The sequence below is a fragment of the Staurois parvus genome, unplaced genomic scaffold, assembly GCF_062004578.1.
Source record: "Staurois parvus isolate SC_StPar_1 unplaced genomic scaffold, SC_StPar_1.0 ptg000154l, whole genome shotgun sequence".
NCBI classification, from domain to species: domain Eukaryota; kingdom Metazoa; phylum Chordata; class Amphibia; order Anura; family Ranidae; genus Staurois; species Staurois parvus.
In genome coordinates, this window is record NW_028317950.1 from 18,216,193 (window position 1) to 18,243,040 (window position 26,848).

Consider the following 26,848-nt stretch of genomic DNA (forward strand, 5'->3'; position numbering starts at 1 on the left):
CATATCTCCATTCTTTATTATTCTGCTGAGAAATGTACTTTAAAAAACACTCCCTAGTATTTCCGGCCGTGGCCATCTTGAGTAAGGAAAGATAATTTATATAGCATCTACTTCCTGTAAACCATCTGCCTTTAGCTTAGGCATACAAGGAAGAGGGTGTGCTGACAAAACCATCCTCCCTTCCTGAAGACTCCTGAGATGTATGACATCATTTGCTTGGTCCTGGAAACCAGAAAGTAACTGACGAAATGTAGAAACAAGTTTAAAACAAGTAAACATGATATATTTTCCTTATTTATATCTGTTGTTAATAATAACAACAATAAATAATAATAATAATAATAAAAATCAAACTGATGCAGTTGCCCTTAAATTATTAATTTATGATAATCTCTTTTTTAATTTCGCACCTTGAATTTCCGAGACAGACAAAAGGAAACTTTAGATGTTTCAACCCCTAACACAAATACTATTATGTCAGCCTTGTTAATCTCTTACAATATGTCCTTTCTGCTTGGAGTGAGAAATATTTATCTTCTTTCTTTATCCTGCTGGGTGGAGTTGCCTCTTGGTTCTCTGTCAATAGTAGAACAATGCAGCAATGCAGAGGGCACACAACCCACAATTAATCTCTTAGAATATTTGCACAGCTCATATGACCTGTCTTTTAACCTAAGACTTTGGGACTAGTTTATAAAATTTGCCAGTTTAATTCACCGCACTAAACGTGGAAGGTAGTTCTTGAACTTCATAGGAACTAATCAAGAAGATGTTTTGAGTTTAGCTATGGATTTCAGAAAGTCTTGAAACACTTTCTTGAGTTGCACGTTGATTTTTTTTTTGCTTTAATGGAGTAGATCAATCAAAGGATGAAGTATTTTTTAAGGTTCTTCATACAATCTATCCTTATTGGTCTCAACAGTCTAAAGATATTTTGTTGCCCTGATGTTTGCTCTTGTTCCAGTGGAAAGTTGGACTGCTACAGCAAAGGACTTCACTTTGTTCCAGAAGATATAGATGAAGACACTCACACCATGCTACTTGCCTACAACAAAATCACCAGTATTAAGACCTTGTCATTTTGCAAATACCCAAACTTAAAACACCTTCAGCTTCACAACAATTTGATATTTAGTATTCACCATCAGGCTTTCCAAAACCTGAGCAACCTCACCTACTTGGATCTAAGCAGCAACCAGCTGATGGTTCTAAGACCAGAGGTTTTTCGACCATTGACCAGTCTTACAACTTTAAATTTGGGCAACAACCGAATTGTTTGGCTTCCTGAGAATGCGATGGAGTCTCTGACAAACCTGCAAGTCCTTCATCTGCATAGTAATGCCCTGACAGGCTTGAGAGTAGAAATTCTATACAAGTTGCCATCTCTCATGGAACTGAGGTTGGATGGGAATCCTTGGGCTTGCACTTGTCAGATACAATATCTTCTGTCCTGGATGATAGAGCATTCTGATAAAATTTACGGTAAGCAATTATTTAAAAAGCAAGCTGCCATTTCTTTTTCTAAGCTACAGCTGTCATCCTGATGCTACTTTTGCTACCTTCTGAATGTGTAACTTAATACAAGCTTCCAGGATAAAGTTTATGTTTTTGAGAATTCAGTGGCTAAACGCTTATCCCAGGTCAGTGATAGATGGTGGTGACTGAATTGGGACAACTCCAAACCTTGAACATTATAACACGTCAGCAATAGCAGCTTATATATTTCTCTCTTTATAGGGTTTTAAAGGGTATTTCACTTTTTCTATAGATTATTATTACAGGTACTTATATAGCGCCATCAATTTACGCAGCACGTAAATAACTTAATAACTTAGGCCCCGTATAGCAGTGTCATAGCTAAAGTGACATTGTCACTATATCCACTTCAAGACCACCTAACTGGAAAAACATGTCATGGTTTTGAAGCAGAATACAAAATAAATTTTCAGTAGCCACTGCTCTTTCCTATAAAAGTGATTCAATCTGATAAGCTGCTGGATCACTTTTAGAAGCTGCTGGAGGGGTCGTTCCCCTCCCCAACTGCTTTCCGATGGTTCTCAGTATAACATGGCTCAATGGGAAGTCTGGGAACTGATCCGGCGGTTGCGACGGCTGGCTATAGAGATTAGCAAATGAAAGATGGTCTCCGCTCAATTCTATGATCTGGCAGGACAGGAGCGACGTTGTGACATCACTTCTGGTTCACAGCTGATGTAAACAATGCCATTTTTATTTTGGAAAGCATTTGGATCAATATTTTTTTATAGATCCCAGATTTCTCCATAAAGAGGACCTGTCATGTTTACATTTCTTCTGATAGCAATAAAAGCAATAAAAAAAAAAGGACAGTGAAAAATTAAATACAATTTTTTTTTTAATTAAATTTTTTTTAAGTGCCCCCATCCACCTGTGCTCGCGTGCAGTAGCGAACGCATATGTAGATCACACCCACATATGTAAACGGTGTTCGATGAACACATTTGAGGTTCGATAATTGTTATAGTGAGAGCACACGACCTCCTCTGTAACTCTAAACTGGTAACCTGTAAAAATGTTTAAAGCGTCGCCTATTGAGATTTTTATGTATCATATTTCAGCACCATTCCGCTAGTGTGTGCAATTTTAGGCATGTTGGGTATCTATTTACTTGGCATAACACCAGCTTTCATATTCTACAAACAAATTGGGTTATATATATATACTTTTTTACATTCATTTAAGTTTTTTATTTTTTTCCCCAAAAAATTGTGTTTGAAAAACTGCTGCACAAATACTATGTGACATAATAAATGTCACCATTTAGTTCTTTAGGGCCTCTGTTAAAATATATATGAAATCTTTGGGGGTTCTAAGTAATTTTTTAGCAAAAAAATACAGATTTTTACATGTAAGAGAGAAGTGCCAGAATGGGTTAGGATCCTTAGCCACCCTGCAAAAAAAATATAAAATATTTTCCAGTCCAGTCGATAGTTAGTCTTATCTTTGCTCTCTTGAAGAACTTCGGTATCCAATTAATCTTCTGCCTAGACCTTGATGTGTGATGTAGTTCCACCAGCCTCCCCCCCCCCCCGATATCATTACTGGGTGTAATGACCATGTGCAGTGGAATACCAGGCATCTAACACATCTGGAAGTGTGTGATGCAGAAGGCTCTTCAGGGGGCCATAGCCTTAAAAAAGAGTGAAGATAGAACTCACTGCCCACCGAAATGGTAAGTATTCTTATTATTTTGCAGTGTGGCTATAAAAAACAAGAAAACATAAAAGCGAGTCACTTTAATCCAAACCCTTACTATCATTTTGCTGGACAGAAATGTCTACTTGTAAAAGTGGAGAAAAATATAAATAAAGGCATGTAAAATTATAAAAGGGATAAATATATCACATACTATAGTTCTTTTTTTATATTATATCTTTATTTATTTTTATTTTACAAATCCGTGTTAAACCAACGTCATACAGCACAAAAATCCATACTTAATTACATTCCTCGTACCCATATATACCCTCCCTTTGTCTTCTTGATCCTTGTTCTTCATTTGCCAATCTGTTTCCCCTCCTTACCTTTTTCCTCTTTCTTTCCTTTCATTTCCAAACTCTTGTTTATCTTCTTTCTTTTTTTACCCCTACACTCCAACCGCTTCTAAAAATCTTTTACATTTTTTGACATTATACCATCCTTCCCAGGCCTTTTCACATTTTTCCATTTTATGTTCGTCTATATGATAGAATTCTTCCATTCTATGTATATACTCAACTCTATCCATCCTATCTTTTATTTTTGGGGACTTTGGTGTTTGCTAATATTTAGGAACAAGGCTTTTGGCCGCACTTAAAAGATAGAACAATATAATATTTTTCTATTGCTTCACCGAAAGCTCTGATTTATGAAACAGGCAAACCCATGGGTCTGTCAGTATATTAATCTTCTGAATCTCTTGTATATATTGCATTATCTTCCTCCTAAACTCCTGTATTTTGGGACAGTCCCACCAGATATGTGCCATTGTATCCTTACTCCCACATCCCCTCCAGCACTGGGATGAGACCTCTGGCCGTAGTTTATGCATCACAATGGGTGTAATGTACCATCTTACTAGACATTTATAATTCATTTCCACTATATTCATATTTACTGCCCCACGTATTAAACTAAACATTTGATTTTTTGTTGCAATAGTTCTGATACGCTGTTACAGTCAGGTCCATAAATATTGGGACATCGACACAATTCTAACATTTTTGGCTCTATACACCACCACAATGGATTTGAAATGAAACGAACAAGATGTGCTTTAACTGCAGACTGTCAGCTTTAATTTGAGGGTATTTACATACAAATCAGGTGAACGGTGTAGGAATTACAACAGTTTGCATATGTGCCTCCCACTTGTTAAGGGACCAAAAGTAATGGGACAATTGGCTTCTCAGCCGTTCCATGGCCAGGTATGTGTTATTTCCTCATTATCCCATTTACAATGAGCAGATAAAAGGTCCAGAGTTCATTTCAAGTGTGCTATTTGCATTTGGAATCTGTTGCTGTCAACTCTCAAGATGAGATCCAAAGAGCTGTCACTATCAATGAAGCAAGCCATCATTAGGCTGAAAAAACAAAACAAACCCATCAGAGAGATAGCAAAAACATTAGGCGTGGCCAAAACAACTGTTTGGAACATTCTTAAAAAGAAGGAACGCACCGGTGAGCTCAGCAACACCAAAAGACCCGGAAGACCACGGAAAACAACTGTGGTGGGTGACCGAAGAATTCTTTCCCTGGTGAAGAAAACACCCTTCACAACAGTTGGCCAGATCAAGAACACTCTCCAGGAGGTAGGTGTATGTGTGTCAAAGTCAACAATCAAGAGAAGACTTCACCAGAGTGAATACAGAGGGTTCACCACAAGATGTAAACCATTGTTGAGCCTCAAAAACAGGAAGGCCAGATTAGAGTTTGCCAAACGACATCTAAAAAAGCCTTCAAAGTTCTGGAACAACATCCTATGGACAGATGAGACCTAGATCAACTTGTACCAGAGTGATGGGAAGAGAAGAGTATGGAGAAGGAAAGGAACTGCTCATGATCCTAAGCATACCACCTCATCAGTGAAGCATGGTGGTGGTAGTGTCATGGCGTGGGCATGTATGGCTGCCATTGGAACTGGTTCTCTTGTATTTATTGATGATCTGACTGCTGACAAAAGCAGCAGGATGAATTCTGAAGTGTTTCGGGCAATATTATCTGCTCATATTCAGCCAAATGCTTCAGAACTCATTGGACGCCGCTTCACAGTGCAGATGGACAATGACCCAAAGCATACTGCAAAAGCAACCAAAGAGTTTTTATAAGGGAAAGAAGTGGAATGTTATGCAATGGCCAAGTCAATCACCTGACCTGAATCCAATTGAGCATGCATTTCACTTGCTGAAGACAAAACTGAAGGGAAAATGCCCCAAGAACAAGCAGGAACTGAAGACAGTTGCAGTAGAGGCCTGGCAGAGCATCACCAGGGATGAAACCCAGTGCCTGGTGATGTCTATGCGTTCCAGACTTCAGGCTGTAATTGACTGCAAAGGATTTGCAACCAAGTATTAAAAAGTAAAAGTTTGATTTATGATTATTATTCTGTCCCATTACTTTTGGTTCCTTAATAAGTGGGAGGCACATATGCAAACTGTTGTAATTCCTACACCGTTCACCTGATTTGGATGTAAATACGCTCAAATTAAAGCTGACAGTCTGCAGTTAAAGCACATCTTGTTCGTTTCATTTCAAATCCATTGTGGTGGTGTATAGAGCCAACAATGTTAGAATTGTGTCCATGTCCCAATATTTATGGACCTGACTGTATATATTTATTTCACGTTGAGTCTATTGTTGTCAAACAGGTATGACCTGACCCACTGAGGTTAATTTATTAAGGAAGCTGACATTTACTAAAGCGAATACTCACACAGATTAGTAGTTCACATCAATCATCCAGTTGTGAGCAAATTCAAGTCATATAGACATATCAGCAATAGAAATCAGGCAGAAGACGTTGACCACTCTATCCATTATTCAAGAAAATAAAGATTTTTCAGGAATTGTACCATCAAGCTCAATGGAAGCTTTCAGCTTAAATCACTATATTGTATATGGGGTCAAACCGCGCAAATCTCTAATCACCTTGTGTCACAAAGCCGCAAATATTATAGAGGATATCCTCTCTCTGTAAAACGTAATTGGAATGGATGCTTAAATATTTTATGCAACATACATACGCACTATGAAGACCCTCATACCTCTGAAAGGCGCACAAGAAGAAAAAATAAATAAAACATTGAACTGTGTAAATACACTGATCACAAGTGTAGATAACAAACTGTGAAATATGGTAAAAACAACCTTTGGATATCAAACAGCATGCATAAGCCATATGAAGACCCCCATACATCTGAAAGGCAATAAAAAATGGAAAGTGAATTAAATAATACTGTGCAAAATATACTAACCACAAGTATGCTGTACATGAAAAACTGTGAAATAGGGTCAAAACAACAAAACAATAAAAACAATAACGTATTGTCCATATAGACATATATTAAAGTCCACATGGAGATGAAAACTCAACAATCAGTGATAAAGCTGTAAAACAATGCTGTAGGTGCAATGTGGATCTTCCTTCAAAGGGGCAGCACAGTGGCTTAGTGGTTAGCACTTCTGCCTGGCAGTACTAGGGTCACTGGTTCAAATCCAAAGGTTGATTTGACCATATTTCACAGTTCTTTATGTACACTTGTGATCAGTGTATTTACACAGTTCAATTTTTTATTTATTTTTTCTTCTTGACCGCCTTTCAGAAGTATGAGAGTCTTCACAGTGCATATGTATGTTGTATAAAATATTTAAAGATTCACTTAGCGCAGTATCCATTCCAATTAAATCACTATATACATTGCAGGTGAATCAAAACAAAAGCTGATCAGGGTCTTATAGTTTGATTTCTTTTTAAATATCACATGCTCCTGTTCCACCATGTTCCAGTGCCGGGTCTTTCCATCTGTGTGCATTTGCATGCTTCCAGCCAATCACAGAGGTGATGCTGTTTTAAAGGGCTAGAGTGCAGATTGCTCAGTGTTCAAGTAAAGCATCTACACGCCGCCAGTAGGATGCCAGGATCCCCATGTTCCCCAGTGATGTTTCCAGCATTTTCCTTGTGCTTCCCTATATTGCCTCTTTTACTCCTAGTCTGAGTCTCTGTATCCCTGTGCTCTCGATGCCCCTGTGGTCTCCAATCTTGTGTACTCCTTCCTGTGCCCATAGTGTTCCCCCATCTGTTTCCTACCTTATTCATCCCATGCATTCCTGCCAGCATCTCATCTCTCATCACCTTCTGCAATTCAGTTATTTTCTGCTTGTTTTTTGTGTCTCAAACAGTCCCTTGTTATTTCCACTAGACATGTGCAAAACAAAAAAATTAGTTTTGTTTCGAAATCTAACAAATTTCGTATAGTTGGATTTTCAGAATTCGTTTTGGTAATCCGTATTCGAATGCAATTCAAAAACACTTTGACCAAATTCAAAAAGTAATTTGTATTCGAAATTGGTTCAACCGAATTCGAAAACAATTCAATAAATAACATGGAGCTGGGGACTAGTTCTTAAAGCGGAACTTCCCCTTTTGGATGGAGCTCCGCTTTAAATTTGTTTTCGAATGTTTGTTCAATTTTGTATTCGAATTTGTTTGCTAATCAAACTTCAGCTGAATTTAGTTTTGTTATTTCGGATTCGTTTAAATTTGTTATTTTTGTATTTTGTTATTCGGATACATCTGAATCTCTAAAAAATTTGTCTGAAATGTGATTCAGAACTAAACAATCTAATTTCCACCTGTGCACTCATACACTCTTGCTACTTACTTCTCTGTGTTCTGTTATTCTGTATAGTCAGTACCCCAGCGTTGCAAGAGAGTCTCACCTGCTGTTAGTGGCAGCCTACTCAGGTGAGTCAGAGAATCTGAAGACCCCCTGCAGCACAACATCTCCACCTCTAGGAGCTCTGGTGAAGATCAGGTGGTGTCTTAGACTTTGCCTTTTTCAGGGCTTTCACCTCCACCAAGTGAGTTCTCCACGTCCACCCTGTAGCTTTTACCATTATTTACCCTGCTGCTACTCAAAGTCCTGGTCAGCCACTATGCCCAATGTGGGGGCATATTTCATAATCTGTGACAGTAAACCAGCCACAGTTTGAGTAGAAAAGACTGTCCCCTGCCAGCACACTGCCGAAAAGGACCCTTGCTCTCTGGCCCCTCTGCAGAGGTCTGACATGGTCCTTCTCAGTTAGAACTAGAGCTCTCCAATCAGCAAAGCTCAAACTCCTACTGAATGAAAATCTCTACCTCTTACTTAAAGCGTTACTTAACCCAGGACCCTACAGTACACAGAAAATGGAATTGCAATTATTTTAGTAAATATAAACTGCTAAGTACCTTTTTTCATCAGCAGTTAGAGCGGTCTTGTGACTTCTATCAGTGTCCAGCAAAGCACTGGTTAAAGCTTGTAGGAGGAGTTTTCTTTCTGCTCTAGGAGGATGCAGGGCCCCTGACCTCTGTCTTAGCACTGCTGATTGGCTCTGTGCTGATCACATGCACTCTCCAAAGAAAACAAAACCTCTCTAGCAATACACACTACACTGAGCATGTGCATGTGGCTACAGGTTCAGTCTATCTTAACAGGTGGACATTTGAACAAGAGGGTAGGGAAGACAGGACCAAACAACCTTTTTACACAATGCAGAGGATTAACCCCTTAGGTTCCACAGGTAGTATAACAAGCATGCTTTACTGCAGATACAGACTGATTTTACTGTTGTGGGTTTAGTAACACTTTAACAGCAGGCATGTGTTGGACCTATGCAGAGAGACCACTGCTTCCCCTTTTCTGCAGCTGTTGGCAGGAACAGGATTTTCTACTCAGACTCTGGCCTGTGTAGAAAAGTCATATATAAAAAACTGTTATATATTGAGTACTTTATATTTTGATGCACTTGTAAAGTATTTAGCTGATTTAACTCCTTACTGCCAGCTGCTGCCGATCCTTTAGGGGTGGGTAACTCTGATGGCGTTACATGGGCTTCCCAATCTTGTGATCGCTGTGATTGATTGTCACAGTAATCATGTGATTGGGAGCCTGTTCTTCCTTCCAGGGGCATATCTGCAATGAGGCAAACAAGGCCTTTGCCTTGGGCGGCATTTTACAGGGGGGGGGGTAGCGCCGCCCCCCAGGCAGAGGGGACACTGTGTGTGTCAGCGGCAGGGCTGCCTTGGGTGGGGGTACAACCAAGCTGACACACAAGTAGGATCACCCTGGCCAAGGGACCGGCTGTAGAGGAGGTCGGAATGGTGGGCAGATCCCCAGTGTGCACTGGGAGCATGTGAGGGCCGGGACCCGCTGTCAGCGTGTGTCGGGATGTGCAGGATTGCCAGGAAGTGCCAGCAGAGGGCCTGTGGAGGAGGAAGAAGAAGAGGACAAGGTCAGGGTGGAGGAGCCCCCCAACTCTTTTGTAGCTGCCACTGGAGATCCTGGGGGAGATGGGACACAGGCACCCCTCCTGGAGTGATCCTAACACCAACTGGAGGAGCCGCTGCTGGACAGGTAAGAGCTTGGAAGACTGGTGCTTTCCCTCTCCTGTCTCACTGCCCCCCCCAACACACTGCCCCCCAACTGTCACACCTCCCTCCCCCTCTGCCATTGCCCCCCATCCTTCATTCTTCCCTTTGTCACCCTGCCCCACACCTGTTCCACTGCCCTCTCCTTTTCTGCTGCCCCACACCTGTTATGCTTCCCCTGCCCTGTTCCACTGTCCCCCACATGTCCCACTACCCCCCATCTCTCCCACTGCCACTCGCCTGTCTTGCTGCACTCCTCCTGTTCCACTGCTCCCTCACTTATCCCACTGCCCCCCTCCTGTCCCGATGCCCCCGCTTCATGCTGCCCCCCTCCTGTCCTGCGGCCCCCCCATCACGCTGCCCCCCTCCTGTACCGTGGCCCCCCCTGTCACACTGTCCTCCATCATGCTCCTGTCCTGTCCTGAATATGCGGATCTTAAACAAGAAGGGGTAGGACAAATTTAGATGGAGGGTGCCCTATTTTAGTCTTGTCTAGGGCAGCACAAAACCAAAATACACCACTGCTTCCTGCTTCTGTATGTCACTGCGGGAAGTATTTACTAAAACCGTAGCGTGCAAAATCTGGTGCAACTCTTCATAGAGACAAATCAGCTTTCAATTTTTATTGCCAAAGCTTAAAGTGTAACTCCACTTTTGTTGAGGAAAAAAGCATTCCCCTCTGTGTGATCTATGGAAATTGCAAGTATTTTAACAAACTTTGTTGCAGATTTCTGCCTTTTGCGAATTGGAAGAAATAGATGTTTGTTTGTGTCCATGTGAATCTGTATAGGAGTGACTTCATAATTGTCACTTGTTGCACCTGCAGGGCTCTAATGAGAAATACTGCAGGTTCTGCATCCCATTACATGTGATTTCCCTTTGGAAGTATTTCACCAAAAATGAAATTTTTGTTGCAGGGGATGCTCAAAATCTGACTATTCTAGGAAAATCAGTAAGCCAATCACACAAGCAGAATATCACATTTCTGGGGGGCATTCTGTACACCATCTGTGTACAGAACATCTCCAGGTAGCCATATTGCATTGCATTTTACAGAAATTTACAGCACCGCAGACTGAAAAGGAAAGGTCATTTATAATAGCATTCAATTATATGACTTGTGTTGCAGTTGTATAAGCTATATAATTATTTTTGTATTTGCAAATTTCTTTCCCCCACAAAAGTGGAGGTACCATTTAACCACTTACCGTCTGCCCTATAGCAGACATACTGCTACAGGGTGGCACGGGTGTGTGTGTATATATATATATATATATATATATATATATATATATATATATATAATATTGTGGGAACTCGCATCAAGTGGTAGAGCTTGATGTTTTTTTGTTTCACAAAAAATACATTACGGGGACATGGATCTGTATTGATGATTTTTGAAGAACTTAACCACTTCAATACCGGGCACTTTTACCCCCTTCCTGCCCAGGCCATTTTTCAGGTTTCAGCTCTCTCACCCTTTGAATGACAATTGCGCGGTCATACAACATTGTACCCAAACTAAAATTTTATCATTTTCTTCACACAACTAGAGATTTCTTTTGGTGGTATTTAATCACCTCTGGGGTTTTTATTTTTTGCTAAATTAACAAAAAAAAATTTTGAAAAAAAACCACGTTTTTCTTTGTTTCTGTTATAAAAGTTTGCAAATAAATAATTGTTCTTCATAAATTTAGGCCGAGATGTATTCTGCTACATGTCTTTGGTGAAAATAACCCAAATTAGGATGTATTTTTTAGTTTGTAGGAAAGTTATGGAGCTCACAAACTATGGGATAGATCTGAATATTGATCAATCCTGAAGTACTGACAGCCAATCTAATTTCTTGAGGTCCAAGAATGTCAGAACAGTACAGATATCCCCCAAATGACCCCTTTTTGCAAAGTAGACAGTCCAACGTACTTCATAAGAGGCATGGCGAGTTTTTTGAAGTTGTATTTTTTTTGTCATAATTTTTTGGAAAATGAAAAAATTATTTTCACTATTTTTTTTTTACATACTGTTACCAGTGCAGTACAGCGTCATCATATAACTGGCATGGTGGTGATCTGGGACACTGACTGGTGATAGTATGAAAAAAAAAATATTTTTTTAAATTTTTTTTTATTTTTTTATTATTTTTAATTTTTTATTAATTGTTTTTTCTTTTTTTTTAAGATTTTTTTTCATATTTCACTATGTCCAAAGTAGTACAATGTTACCATAGTAACATTGTACTACTTTGGGGAAGTGATCAGTATTTTTTTTTTTTTTACACAATTTGCTTATCGCAAAGAATTACTTTGCTATATGCAAATCATTTACCTAAATGACATCGATTCATGCAGGGTTTTTTTTTTTTTTTTTTTGTGCTTAGCTGTGATTTGGCCACAGCTAATCACATGACATGTGCATGTGATCGCTGTGACCATTCACAGCTAGACACACTAGTATACAATGGATGGCATGAATGAAGCCATCCATTGTATACAACTGTCATGTGACCTGCTGTGATTGGTCACAGCAGGTCTCATGGTACCGGCAACGTCCGAGGTACACGGCCAGTGACAGATCGCACCACTGCGTGGCTCTGCAAGCGCGAAAACTGCGCATGCCCGGGAGGACGCAATATGGCGTCCACCCGGAAATCTACAGCATTTGGCTATTGGCCGGGTGGCTATTGGTTAAAGCACACAGCAACTCGATTTCTTTTTAAGGGCCATTTTAGCCCACTTTTATTTAAAGGAAAAGTTCCATAAATCCAAAGCAAACAATTTCCCTCACAGGGGTTTTCAGCATGTCATTCTTCCAAAACTGACTTTTAGCCTTTTGGCTTATACATACAATCCTCCTCTGGCCTTCCACTTCAGGCTTACGTCTGTCTCCTGCAGACTCTTTTCCAAATGGCTGTTTCACACACAGCTAGCCACTAGCACACAGCTACTCTGGATTCCACCTCTCCTAGATGAAGCCCACCTGCCTCCAAGGCAGTGACCTCCTGTCTCCCGGGGTGGAGCCCAGAACCCTGGTCCTGACTCTAGAAGAGAGCCATGCACACCTGACCAATCAGTATCCTGGCCATTCCCAAAACATGGTCCCAGGATGGAGATTTCATCCCTACCAAATAACTTTGAAATCTCCAGGCTCCAGGTCCCAAAAAGGATCTTACAAACAAATGAGGAAAGTGAAAAGCCACTTTCCTCTGCATCAAACAAGTACCCTGGAGCCCCTCAACCTGCCTTGTTGAGAATCCCGGGTGAAATATCCTTTTTATATAGTGACAGATCGCCACACTGTCACAATATAAATATATATATATGTGATTTTGCATTAACGGGTAGGGGGTCACGCGCACCCTACCCACGCCGCCAATTGTGGCCCCGGGTGTTAATCACGGGGTCCCGGCCGGTGATTACCTGCTGCCGCCCGGTGATTGCTGAGGATCACCGACGAGGAGGAGGACTGCTTTGTTTACCAACAGTCCTTCTTCCTGTCAGCTTGGGCACATTGCTCTGAATGGATGAGCAGAGCCATCCAGAGCAGTGTGCTTTACAGTGAAGCACACCCCCCCACCCCCCAGTAAAACACTCCCAGCACACAGTTGATCACCCCTCATTGTTAACCCCTTCCTGCCCAGTGCCATTAGTACAGTGTCAGTGCTTTTTTTTTAGCACTGATCACTGTATTGGTGTCACTGGGGATGTCAGCGACACCAAGTCAGTTCACCCCAGTGTCAGAATGTAAGCCGTAGTTCTGCAGTCCTGCTATAAGTCGCTGATCACCGTCATTATTAGTAGAAAAAAAAAATTACAGTATATATACCACCATTTGTAAATGCTATAACTTTCCCGTAAACCAATTAATTTACACATTTTGGGATTTTTTCTTTAGCAAAGAAGTGTAGCAGAATACATTTTGGCCTAAATTATGACAATATTAGATTTTTTAAATTTTTTTTTTACTGGACATATTTAACTGAACAAGCTGAAGTTAGAAGCTGATTGGCTACCATGCAAAGCTGCACCAGATTCTGAGTGCACCGGTTTTAGTAAATCTCCCCCTGTGTGACTGGGAGCTGTAGGTGACAGCTGCTGTGCTTCCATATACTGTATACACGTTTATGTTTTATGCTGGTAACAATCCTCCAATGACAAAACATGGACAGATACTGTATATGTGGCAGCACGGAATAAAGCCCACCTGTGCTGCCACATATACATGCAGTGGTGTATTTAGGTTTTGTGTTGCTCTATATATATATATATATATTGCATGTTGAAATGCGTTATTACAAAATATATGCAAAAATATTTTAAAAAATACATTTCAAATATACTGTATGTCTTTAAGAATACAAATCTACATTTTTGGAATGCAGACTAAAATCTACATTTTTGTAGCATCAGGAAGGGAAATGTGTCTTCCTGTTATGCTGACAACCAATCCACTTATTTTCTATCCTGGTGTCATAGACACAGGAAGTGGGGGAAATCTCTCTATTGCTGTCATAGACAGAAATAAGCAACTGAGAGAAAATTTTAAATATTTTAAGTAGGGAAGGTCTAGAAAACCTGACAATGTATTTAGTTGCTTCTCTCTCACTGATCCCCAATTTCACAGGAACAGGAAGTGAGCAAGAATCTCCTCAATGTGGTTGCAGACCAAAATGAAAAACGAAAATTTGAACTCCTCCATACTCTACTCACACTTCATAAAATGTGGTTGGAGTTAGGCCCTAGGTTGAGTACGTGACACGTGTATCAAAAACAAAAAAAGTCAAAATATTACTGTTTCCCTCTAAGATCCAAGTGGTGGATATCTGCTCCTTTCATGGGCAGCTCCAATCTTCTTAGTCAGACGAAATGTTTTTGGTTGTTTGGAAGTTTATTCAGTGCTAAATCCTTTATCTTAATAACAAAAACAATTTGTCTTTCAGAAAAGCAACGGACGCTATGTGGAGTGCCAAAATACCTGAACCAGTACCCGATGCTGCAGATTGAACCCAGCTCCTTTGACCACTGCCAGGATTTCTTCACACTCTATGAATATCTCTATTTCCTGTTAATTGGCATTGCCTTGTTTACTTCCAGCATTCTGCTGTGTCTTCTCACAGGGATGACTGTTGTCTTCTACAATCGGCAAGCACTGAGAGCACAGCATCGTCCCCATGCCTACAAGAGGAAAGCTGTCAGGAAACGTGAGGATGTCACCAATGGTCACCACCTACCAATGTGCTGAATCTAGAAAAGTCAGTGTCATCTCATCAAATGACATCCAGAAAAACAAAATATATTGCTTCCTGTGCCTCCAATAAAAGTGTGGAGACACCCCCTCACTTCCTGTTCTGTCTGACTGCCATTACATAGACAAGTAGCAGTTAGATTTTCCCTCACTTCCCGCTCTGTCTAAGGGCTTTTTTTGCATAGATCAATGCAAGTTCAACAGTGTCACATGCCTCCAACAAGTGGGGGGGGGGGGGGGTGCCATACCAGAGAACACCCCTCTGACAAAGAATCTTGTTCCCCTGCTGGTGAGGACAAGGGTCTCTTCACCACAAACCCAGCCTGGTGGCTGTTTATCTGCTGGTGGGCAACTTTTTAAAATCTGGACATCCCCTAGAACTAAGGGGAGCCACAGACACTGCCCACCAGTGGTGGGCCATCAATTCCATCAAGGCCTTCTCTGCTGGCCTAAACATTGTCTAAACTATCAGAACCACTGACTTACAGTTTAATATTTTTTCCATTAATGTGTTATTCTCAATAGTGTATTCTCTTCATGTCATAGCTTTTCTCCTGATTTCGCTGCTTCCGGTAGTGCTAGAGCTTTTATCTAATCCTATTTCAGTCATGATAGACAAGGTCAAACAAGTCCACCTTGAGGCCATCAGGATGAATAGTGTGGGCACCTATAACTTACAATAAATGGCATTAAAACTGTAGCTTCAGCCAATCAGATTTTGAGTTGGTAACACCGAGGCCATCTAGCAAGTGTTCATTCCTTCTTGAGGAGGAGGTAGGCAATCCTGGCTAATCCAGGCCCCGCTTTTTCCGCTTTGTCCTTAATTAAAATAAAAAAAATAAAATCCCTAAAAAATGGCCATCATTATAAATCCACCATCAATCACAATGTTCGCCACCTGCGAACGCCATAAAAAACAGACAGACCCAGCACACAGGACTGATCCTGACAGCACTCATAGCTGAATGACAGCTCACTGAGCTATCTATCTATAGCACGGGTGTGAAACTGGTGGCCCTCCAGCTGTTGCCAAACTACAAGTCCCATGAGGCATTGGAAGCATGACTCCCAAAAGGCAGAGGCATGATGGGATTTGTAGTTTCGCAACAGCTGGAGGACCACCAGTTTGACACCCCTGATCTACGATATATATATGATCTATATAAGGGAAGGGGTAAGGATGGTAATGACATAATTGACCAAATATGGCTATGTTACATGGTTAGGGATTCCCGGCCATGTAAACCAATGTGCCAGTGATGGCAGCAGGTACTGAGAAGCAGCGGGTGCCAGCTTTCCTTAGGAAACACTGACAGCAGGAAGCTGTCATATATACAGCGCCTTGGAAAAGTATTAATACACCTTGAAATTTTACACATTTTGTCATGTCACAATTAAAAACGTAAATGTATTTTATTGAGATTTTATGTGATAGACCAACACAAAGTGGAACATAACTGTGAAGTGTAAGGAAAATGATAAATGGTTTTCACAATTTTTTACAAATAAATATCTGAAAAGTGTGGAGTGCATTTGTGAGGGACCGCCGAGCGGCACCACTAGCACTCCACTGGTCAGGCGTGCCCAGAGCGCGGAGTCTAAGCCCCAGGGTACTTGTTCACCAGGGCCCCTGATGGTGGGGATGGACTTGTAGTACCCCGAGACCAGGTTGCCTCTACTGAGCACACCTGTCAGTGGTAGGGGTGTTCGCCAGGGGCTCCAACCAGGGTGAGCCAGATGTGAGGAGGTCGGGTGACCCCGATGGGATGGATGGATGGCTGAGCAAGTGCGTAGTCAGACAGGCCGAGTTGGTAACGTAGAGGATGGTAGGGTACAAGGGAGCAGGCAGAGAATCGTCGGGTCACACGCCAGGTCAGCAACAGGAGGTCAGATCTAATGAGGGGCATCCAGGGAGAGAGGTCAGGCAAGCAAGGGTCTGGGCAGGAGAAATCAGCAGGTCAAGAAACAATCCGGGTCAATAAACTTACTAGGCACAGGTACAGAATCACAGGAAGCAGGTAAGACCAGAAGGCAACGAAATGACAGCTCAGGGACCTTTAAATATCCCGCCCTGCGCTGCCATTGGTGCCCAGCGGGCGGCTGCGGCTTCTACTGCGCATGCGCGAACTTGAACGCCGCGGCCGGCCCGGATCTAGTGCCCGTGTACAGGGCGGAGCAGTGCGCCTGCGCCGGGACCATCACGGCAGGGATCGAGGAGATCCCTGACATTGCCCCCCCCCCTACGGGCAACCTCCGGATGCCCACCCGATCTCTCCACCACGGGTGATCACAAAGAAACCTCCGGACAAGTCTAGGTGCATGGACATTATGGGCTGGTTCCCACGAATTGTCCTCAGGGCCGTAGCCCTTCCACTTGATGAGAAATTGGGTCTGGCCCCCCCTTCGTCGGCACTTCAGGATTGCCTCCACCTCGAATTCTTCTTCCTCTTCAACCGTTACGGCCTCCGGGGGCCTGGATTCCCGTTCCGGGAAGGCATCAGGGACTACTGGTTTCAACAGGGACACGTGGAAGACAGGGTGGATCTTGAGTGTCTCAGGGAGAACAAGTTCATAGGCCACTTCATTGACCATCCGTTTGATGCAAAAAGGGCCTATAAATTTAGGTCCCAACTTTTTTGACGGGCAGAGCATCTTCAAGTTTGACGTAGCCAGCCAAACCTTCTCTCCGGGCTGCAACACCAGGTCCCCTCTTCGCTTCCTATTAAAAGCCCTCTTGTAGTCTTCTTGGGCTTGACGGATGGCTTCCTGTAGTTTTTTATTGTTGGAAGTGAAGAAGGTCAGTGCATCCTGTGTCGCTGGAATCGGGCATTCCGGGACTAAGTCCGGGAGGAAGACAGGATGAAACCCATAGTTGGAGAAGAACGGGGACTGCCCAGTTGCTGAATGGCAAGCGTTGTTGTACGCGAATTCCGCCAAAGGGAGAAGTGGCACCCAGTCGTCCTGAGAGAATGATGTGTAGCATCGCAGGTATTGCTCCAGGGTCTGATTGGTCCTTTCGGTCTGACCATTGGTCTGAGGGTGAAATGCCGAGGAAAGGGACAGCTTGATATCCAGGGCTTTGCACAACGCCCTCCAAAACCGCGAGGTAAACTGCACCCCTCGGTCCGAGACGATGTCTTCGGGAACCCCATGCAGTCTAACGATTTCTCGAATAAAGACTTCCGCCGTCTCGGCTGCTGATGGAGTCTTCCGTAAAGGAATGAAATGGGCCATCTTGGATAAGCGGTCCACGACCACGAGAATTGCTGTGTGGTCCAGTGAAGGTGGAAGCTCGACTATGAAGTCCATAGAGATTTTCTGCCAGGGCCGTTCAGGGATGGGTAATGGACGTAGCAGGCCCCACGCCTTATTTCTTGAAGGCTTGTTCCGCTGGCAGATGGCACAGGAGCCCACGTAATTCTTACAATCCTTGGCCATGTCCGGCCACCAGAAGGAACGTCGGAGAAGTTCCAGGGTCTTGACCGGCCCAAAATGTCCTGCCATTGGGTGGTCATGGCAATGTCCCAAGACTAAGGTTCGGGCATCCTCCGGCACCACAATCCGGTCCTCCCTCCATAGGAGTCCCTCCTTGTTCTGGAGGGGCGCCCCATCGGAGGTAGACATTGCTGTGGACGCTCTCAGCATCTCGGAGCGAAGGTTCGTCTGGAGGGCCAAGAAATTTCCTGCAGGAAGAATAGTGTCGGGTACTGGGATCTCCTTGGTGTCCTCGTACATGCGCGACAACGCGTCATTCTTCGTGTTTTTCGAGCCGGGCCTGTATGTGATGTGGAACTGGAACCTTGAGAAAAACAATGCCCATCTTGCTTGTCGTGGGCGCAGACGTTTGGCCGTCCTCAGATATTCCAGGTTCTTGTGGTCCGTGAATATCAGGATGGGATGGGAGGCACCTTCCAGCAGGCACCTCCATTCTTCTAATGCGGTTTTGATAGCCAGTAGTTCGCGATCCCCAATGTCGTAGTTCCTCTCCGCAGGGGTAAGTTTCCGTGAGAAGAATGCTACTGGGTGAAGTAATTCCTTGGCGCCCTTCCGCTGGGAAAGGATGGAGCCAACCGCGTTTTCTGACGCATCTACTTCTAAGATGTAGGGCAGGGAGGCGTCGGGATGACCCAGAATGGGTGCCGAGGTAAATAACTTTTTTAGTGCTTCAAAAGCTTCCTGTGCCTCTGGCGTCCATCTGAATCGCGTCCCAAGCTTGGTTAACTGAGTGATGGGGGAGACCAGACCCGAGAAGTTCTTGATGAACTTCCGGTAGAAGTATGCGAACCCAATAAAACGTTGGACGCTTTTCCTGTCCGTGGGTTCAGGCCAATCTAGGATCGCAGAGACCTTCTGAGGGTCCATTGCGACCCCCGTGGTGGAGATAATCAGACCCAGAAATGTAACGCTAGCCTGTTCAAAGCAGCATTTCTCTGCTTTAGCGTACAACCCGTGCTGCCGCAACCGCCCCAACACCTTTGTTACATGTACCCTGTGCTCCCCCAGGGAGGATGAGAAAATCAAAATGTCGTCTAAGTAGACGATGACAAAGATGTCCAGGAAGTCCCTAAAGATGTCGTTTACAAAGTGCTGGAAGGTGGCTGGTGCATTGCACAACCCGAAAGGCATGACCAGGTATTCGAAATGGCCGAAACGGGTGCGGAAGGCCGTCTTCCACTCATCCCCCTCCCTTATGCGAACCAAATTGTAGGCTCCCCTTAAGTCCAGCTTGGTAAATACTACTGCAGTTTTTAAGCTCTGGAATAATTCAGGTACCAGTGGTAATGCGTAACGATTTTTAATTGTGACCCTATTCAGCTCCCGATAGTCAATACATGGCCTCAAAGTCTTGTCCTTCTTTTCTACAAAGAAGATCCCTGCACCTGCTGGGGAAGTGGAGGGACGGATGAATCCCTTTCGGAGGCTGTCCTCAATATAGTCCTTCAGGGCCCCTAATTCTAGCTCAGAAAGGGGAAAAATTCGCCCGAACGGAATTTCAGAACCGGGTAACAGATCAATAGGACAGTCATATGGGCGGTGGGGGGGGGTAGAGCATCTGCTCCCCGTTCACTGAACACATCAAGAAACTTATGATAGGCTGCAGGAATCACTTGTTTTAGACTGTCATCCCCTTCAGAGCACAGGAGGACCTGGGGGACCTCCGGGCCCGAAGTTCGACACAGTTCCCGACAGTATGGGGAAGGGAACGAGACAACCCCAGTTTCCCAGTCAATTTGGGGGTTATGGGCCCGCAACCAAGGGAGCCCCAGAATGACTGGGAAAAGGGGTGATGCAATAGCATCCAGGCGGAGGAGTTCCCGGTGCTGACCGGCAATGGAAGTCACAATGGAAGGGGTCTCCTGGTTAACCACCCCTGACTTTATCTGGGAACCATCAGCCAAAAAGATGTGAAACCCCTTCTCCTTTGGGCGGAGGGGGATACCCTGCTGGTGGGCAAAATTGATATCCACAAAACAGCTGCATGCCCCCGAATCAACTATGGCCGTCACCTCCACGGTCCTTTCTGAAAGCTGAAAGGAGAGGGGAACAACTAAGTACTGGGACGGATTCATATTGCCAACAGATAAAGAAGATGAGGTGAACTTACTCAGTTTCTGCGGGCAGGAACGCACCATGTGACCAGCTTCGCCGCAGTACAGACACAGATGGGAGCGTCTGCGCTGGCGTTCCTCAGGCGATAGTTTAGGCCGTGCCAGGCCTAGCTGCATGGGTTCGGGAGCATCTTCAGACGGCAGGTTCTGGATGTTTGGCCTAGTATGTTGACCGGATCCCTGGAATGACCCCCAGGTATTTCCGCGACCCTGACCAGACCTCTCCAATCTGCGCTCCCGTAGCCTACGGTCAATTTTAATGGTGAGTGCAATCAAGTCCTCTAATGTCTCGGGCACCTCCACCCGGGCGAGCTCGTCTTTCAGAGCCTCAGAAAGGCCCATACGGAACTGGTGCAAAAGTGCGAACTCGTTCCAACGAGTGTCACCCATCCAGCGCCTAAAGTCAGAGGCGTATTCCTCAGCCGCCCGCCGACCTTTTCGGAGTGCGTATAATGTGGCCTTGGCCGAGGCCGCCCGTTGTGGGTCATCGTATAAGATGGCCATAGCGTTAAAGAAGCTGTCGACCGTAACCAGGTGAGGATCATTGTTTCCCCTTAGTCGGTGGGCCTAGTCTTGGGGTTCACCCTGCAACAGGGAGACAACAAACCCCACTTTCACCGATTCTGTCAGAAAGGTCCGTGGCTGCAGTTCAAAATAGAGCAGACAGGAGTCACGGAATGACCGAAAGCGTGTGCGATCCCCGTGGAAGCGCTCGGGTAAGGGTACTCGGGGTTCCGCCATAGGGAGTGATGTGGAAGGCCCAGGGGCCGGCTCGTGGGCTGCTGCGACCGGCGGTGCAGGAGCCGGGGTCTGTGAAACAGGAACAGATATGGTGCAGGCCTGAAACCGATTCTCGATCTGCAGACATCTGTCCTGTAATGTGTTTACTGCTTGCGTCAGGGTAGCCAGGTGCCTGCAAACCTCGTCCAACGGGGAGAGCCCTCCTCGAGGCTCAGTCATGGCCTTCTGGTACTGTGAGGGACCACCGAGCGGCACCACTAGCACTCCACTGGTCAGGCATGCCCAGAGCGCGGAGTCTAAGCCCCAGGGTACTTGTTCACCAGGGCCCCTGATGGTGGGGATGGACTTGTAGTACCCCGAGACCAGGTTGCCTCTACTGAGCACACCTGTCAGTGGTAGGGGTGTTCGCCAGGGGCTCCAACCAGGGAGAGCCAGATGTGAGGAGGTCGGGTGACCCCGATGGGATGGATGGATGGCTGAGCAAGTGCGTAGTCAGACAGGCCGAGTTGGTAACGTAGAGGACGGTAGGGTACAAGGGAGCAGGCAGAGAATCGTCGGGTCACACGCCAGGTCAGCAACAGGAGGTCAGATCTAATGAGGGGCATCCAGGGAGAGAGGTCAGGCAAGCAAGGGTCTGGGCAGGAGAAATCAGCAGGTCAAGAAACAATCCGGGTCAATAAACTTACTAGGCACAGGTACAGAATCACAGGAAGCAGGTAAGACCAGAAGGCAACGAAATGACAGCTCAGGGACCTTTAAATATCCCGCCCTGCGCTGCCATTGGTGCCCAGCGGGCGGCCGCGGCTTCTACTGCGCATGCGCGAACTCGAACGCCGCGGCCGGCCCGGACCTAGTGCCCGTGTACAGGGCGGAGCAGTGCGCCTGCGCCGGGACCATCGCGGCAGGGATCGAGGAGATCCCTGACAGCATTTATTTTCAATACTTTGTAGAACCTCCTTTCAATGCAATTACAGGTGAAAGTCTTTTTGGGGATGTCTCTACCAGCTTAGTACATCTAGAGAGGGACATTTTTGCCCATTCTTCTTTGCAAAAGAGCTCAAGCTCTGTCAGATTGGATGGAGAGTGTTTGTGAACAACATATTTCAAGTCTTGGTACAGATTTTCAATTGGATTTAGGTCTAAACCATTCCATTGCAGCTCTGGCTGCATGTTTAGGGTCGTTATTTTGCTGGAAGGTAAACTTCCACCCTAGTCTCTAACAGGTTTTCTTCTAAGATTGCCCTGCATTTGGCAACATCCATCTTCCCATCAACTCTGACCAGCTTCCCTGTCCCTGCTAAAGAAAAGCATCCCCACATGATGCTGCCACCACCATGTTTCACGGTGGGGATGGTGTGCTCAGGGTGATGTGCAGTGTTAGTTTTCCACCACACATAGTGTTCAATAGTTCAATTTTGGTCTCATCTGACCAGAGCACCTTATTCCACATGTTTACTGTGTCACCCACATGGCTTCTCGCAAACTGCAAATGGGACTTTTTATGGATTACTTTCAACAATGGCTTTCTTCTTGCCACGCTTCCATAAAGGCCAGATTTGTGGAGTGCATGACTAATAGTTGTCCTGTGGACAGATTCTTCCACCTGAGCTGTGGATCTCTGCAGCTTCCTCAGAGTTACCATGGGCCTCCCAGCTGCTTCTCTGATTAATACTTGCCTGGCCTGTCAGTTTAGGTAGATGGCCATGTCTTGGTAGGTTTGCAGTTGTGCCATACTCTTTCCATTTTCGGATAATGGATTGATCAGTGCTCTGTGAGATGTTCAAAGCTTGAGATATTTTTTAGAACCTAACCCTACTTTAAACTTCTCCACCACTTTATCCCTGACCTGTCTGGTGTGTTCCTTGGCCTTCATGATGCTGTTTGTTCACTAATGTTCTCTAACAAACCTCTGAGGGCTTCACAGAACAGCTGTATTTATACTGAGATTAAATTGCACACAGGTGGACAGTATTTACCAATTAGGTGACTTCTGAAGGCAATTAATTCCACTAGCTTTTAGATAGGGGTATTAGAGTAAAGGGGGCTGAATACAAATGCACGCCACACTTTTCACATATTTATTTGTAAAAAATTTTGATAACCATTTATCATTTCCCTTCCACTTCACAATTATGTGCCACTTTGTGTTGGTCTATCATATAAAATCCCAATAAAATAAATTTACGTTTTTGGTTGTAACATGACAAAATGTGGAACTTTTCAAGGGGTATGAATACTTTTTTCATGGCACTGTAGAAGCAGTAGAAAAAACACTTCTATATATGATGCTTAGCTCCCGCCAAACAGGGGGACCAAATTGGTAAAATTTCGGGTTTTTGTCCAAACACAAACAAGCAAAGTTTGGTCCAAACCTAGGACTGGACTGTTGGCTCATCCCTACACACAAGCAAGAAATCACATTTCTGAGTGTGTTCTGTACATCAGTGGTGCACAGAATGCCTCCATGTTGCCATATTGCATTGAATTAAAAAAAAAAAAAATCAGCAGTAGTAAATTGAAAAGGAAAGCTAATTTTTAATAATAAGGGCTCATGTACACTGCAGCTCCTAAACTGACGGTCAGGAGCTGTTCAGCGTTTTTTTCATCATCCCCTGAACTCTCCCTAATGTTTTCCTGTGTCCATGTACACATAGTCATTTACAGTCGTTTACAGGCAGTTGAGTTTACAGTTGTTTTTTTTGAATGCACCAAACTTGCGTTCAGGAGTAGATTTTACCGGCGTTTCAAACGCCAAACACTTGTAAACAAGGTTAACAGTGTTTATAAGCGTTTGCGTTTAGAAGCGTTTTTTAAGTGTTCCATATCCAGATGCTGTCCAGAGCCTTTTTCATCATCAGAAATGCGTACAAAATGTTTTCCATGTATTCTAATGGACCTAGTACACCAGTGCAGTCAGTTCCAGGTTTTGCGTGAAGGAAAAAATGGTAGAATGTGCCGCATTATGCTCATGATGGGAGCCATAGTGAATACAAGCAGAAAAGACAGGTAATCTCAACACATACTGCTCTCTCTGCTTCTGCTCTCTCTATTGCTCTCAAAATGTCTGAAATAGTTATTTTTTTTACTATTTTTTAGTGCATTCTGGGCATTTTGGAAGGTCTCCTGAGGTTATATTTTAAATGGAAATGCACATAAACGCGGTATGCAAACGTGGCTAAACTGATGTTTTTTTAACCTACGTTTTCCAGCAATCGTTCAGAAGAGTTTTCCAAACGCCCCATGTACATGAGCCCTAAGTTACAACATGGATTGTGTAGTGATTGTATATGCTAGATTGTTTTTATTTGCTATATTTTTTTCTACAAAAGTGATGTTACCCTTTAAAGCTTGCACCAAAATAAAAATTTCATTTATTAATATGTATGTAAACCCTAACAATGAACTCTAAACTGTAACTTCAGCAACGCATAGACTTCTGCTATCTCTGGGTAAATTGCTGCTCTCATCTCCACTCTAAACTGTAACTTCAGCAACGCATAGACTTCTGCTATCTCTGGGTAAATTGCTGCTCTCATCTCCACTCTAAACTGTAACTTCAGCACCGCATAGACTTCTGCTATCTCTGGGTAAATTGCTGCTCTCATCTCCACTCTAAACTGTAACTTCAGCACCGCATAGACTTCTGCTATCTCTGGGTAAATTGCTGCTCTCATCTCCACTCTAAACTGTAAATTCTGCAACGCATAGACTTCTGCTATCTCTGGGTAAACTGCTGCTCTCATCTGCTCTCATCTCCACTCTAAACTGTAACTTCAGCAACGCATAGACTTTCAGTAAATCTCAGAACAATTAGTGTATATTTTTTTTGGTCTGTTTGTGGTGATTGATTCTCACCTCTTGCACTTCTTTTATGACTATGGCCTGTGTCTGTGGCCGGTCTGTCTTTGAGAGACCCCCCCCCCAATCATGTGATCCATATCAGTTCCTAATTGGGGCGGAGAAGAGTTGCTCATTTGACCATCTCCCTATAAATTTAGACCAGCTCATGGGGGGAGGTCACAGACGGAGGGCACAGTCACAGATGGGGGGCATTTCTCTGCTTGAGTGTGTTTTATGCTGGAGTGTGAGCATGCAGTTGAACACAGCAGTTCAACTAAAGCAGGATAACCCAAGCAGCAGGAAGATACAACAAAGAACTCTACTGCACTCTGGATGGACTGCAAGCAAACACCCTGGGAAACATTTCCTACAAGTCTGAGTCCCACTCCATCTACCTTTTAATAGGCCATGTCTACTCCTCCTTTTCATATTCCTATCCTGCGTTTCCAAAATCTCATCTCTTTACCCCTCTGCTCTACCCCAAAACTTATACATCTCACCCTCACTGCTACCATCTCCCTACTACTGCTCTCATCGCCTCCTGCTGATACTTTACTCACCTGTTGACCCAAACACCAGGACTGGAAGGCATGTACACTCATATACATCCTGCTCCCACCATTCTTTTTCTTCTAACCTCTGGGGATATCTCCCCAAACCCTGGTCCTCCTTTATTTCAGCCCCACACCATGCACCCTCCTTCTTCCAGGAATAGCCGCAATCCCCTCAATTTAATATCAGTCCCCGTGCTCCCAAAAACCACCCTCCCTTTTTCATGTGCACTCTAGAATGCCCACTCTGTCTGTAATAAGCTCACCTCTGTCCATGACCTTTTTGTCTACCGCTCCCTTAACCCACTAGCAATTACAGAAACCTGGCTCCTAGCAGCAGATTCTGCTTCTACCGCAGCACTTTCCTATGGAGGCCTTCTCTGGACCCACTCACCCAGACCCAGTGGTCAGAAAGGAGGTGGGGTTGGTTTGCTTCTATCCCCACTGACCACCTTTCAAGTCCTCCCTAACCCTTCCTCTCTATCCTTCTTTTCTTTCGAGACTCACTGCATTCGGCTGTTTTTTCCCATTTCTCTGAGGATTGCAGTGATCTATTAGCCTCCTGGACCGGAGTCCCGCTTTCTTGATGATTTCTCTGCCTGGCTACCCTACTTTCTCTCCTCTGAACTGCCCACCATCATTCTTGGAGATTTTAACATCCTCATTAATCCCAACTCTTCAACCTAACCTCATCTTTTGCATTAGCACAATGGACACAGTTCTCCCTCACTCTGATGGGAGTACATTAGACCTTGTTTTCTCCCATCGTAGCACTCTCTACAACCTCACAAACACCCCCTTTCCTCTCTCTGATCACAATCTCATCACCTTCACAGTGTCCTCATCTTCAAACACCTATTCCTCCAAACAGCAAACAATTACCCGCAGAAACCTTCACAACTTGAACCCTGCTCCTTTTTATTCTGCAACTGACAAACTCTATGACAGAATCTCTCCCCTGTCCTGCCCTGACCTGCCCACTGCTGTCTACAACAGTTCACTTTCATCCACACTAGACTCACTTGCTCCTCTAACAACACGAAGTATCAGGCCCCGGCCATTACAACCTTGGCAGACTGACAACACCAGAAATCTTAAACGACATAGTCGTGTGCTGGAGCGATTGTGGAGTGAAACCAAATCTCACCAAGCATTCACCCAATATAAATCTGCTTTATTAATATACAATAGCTTATCATACACTCCTCGTCATCTCTTCT

General features: G+C 44.2%; 1 protein-coding gene across 1 annotated transcript; it reads left to right on the forward strand.

Moving 5' to 3' along the window:
• Nucleotides 1-759: 759 nt before the first annotated feature.
• LRRC26 (leucine rich repeat containing 26) lies at nt 760-14,981 on the forward strand. Its single transcript, XM_089675360.1, has 2 exons — nt 760-1,482; nt 14,583-14,981. The coding sequence occupies exons 1-2, from the start codon at nt 870-872 to the stop codon at nt 14,882-14,884; spliced, it is 915 nt and encodes a 304-aa protein (XP_089531486.1). The 5' UTR covers nt 760-869; the 3' UTR covers nt 14,885-14,981.
• The last annotated feature ends 11,867 nt before the right edge of the window (nt 14,982-26,848 follow it).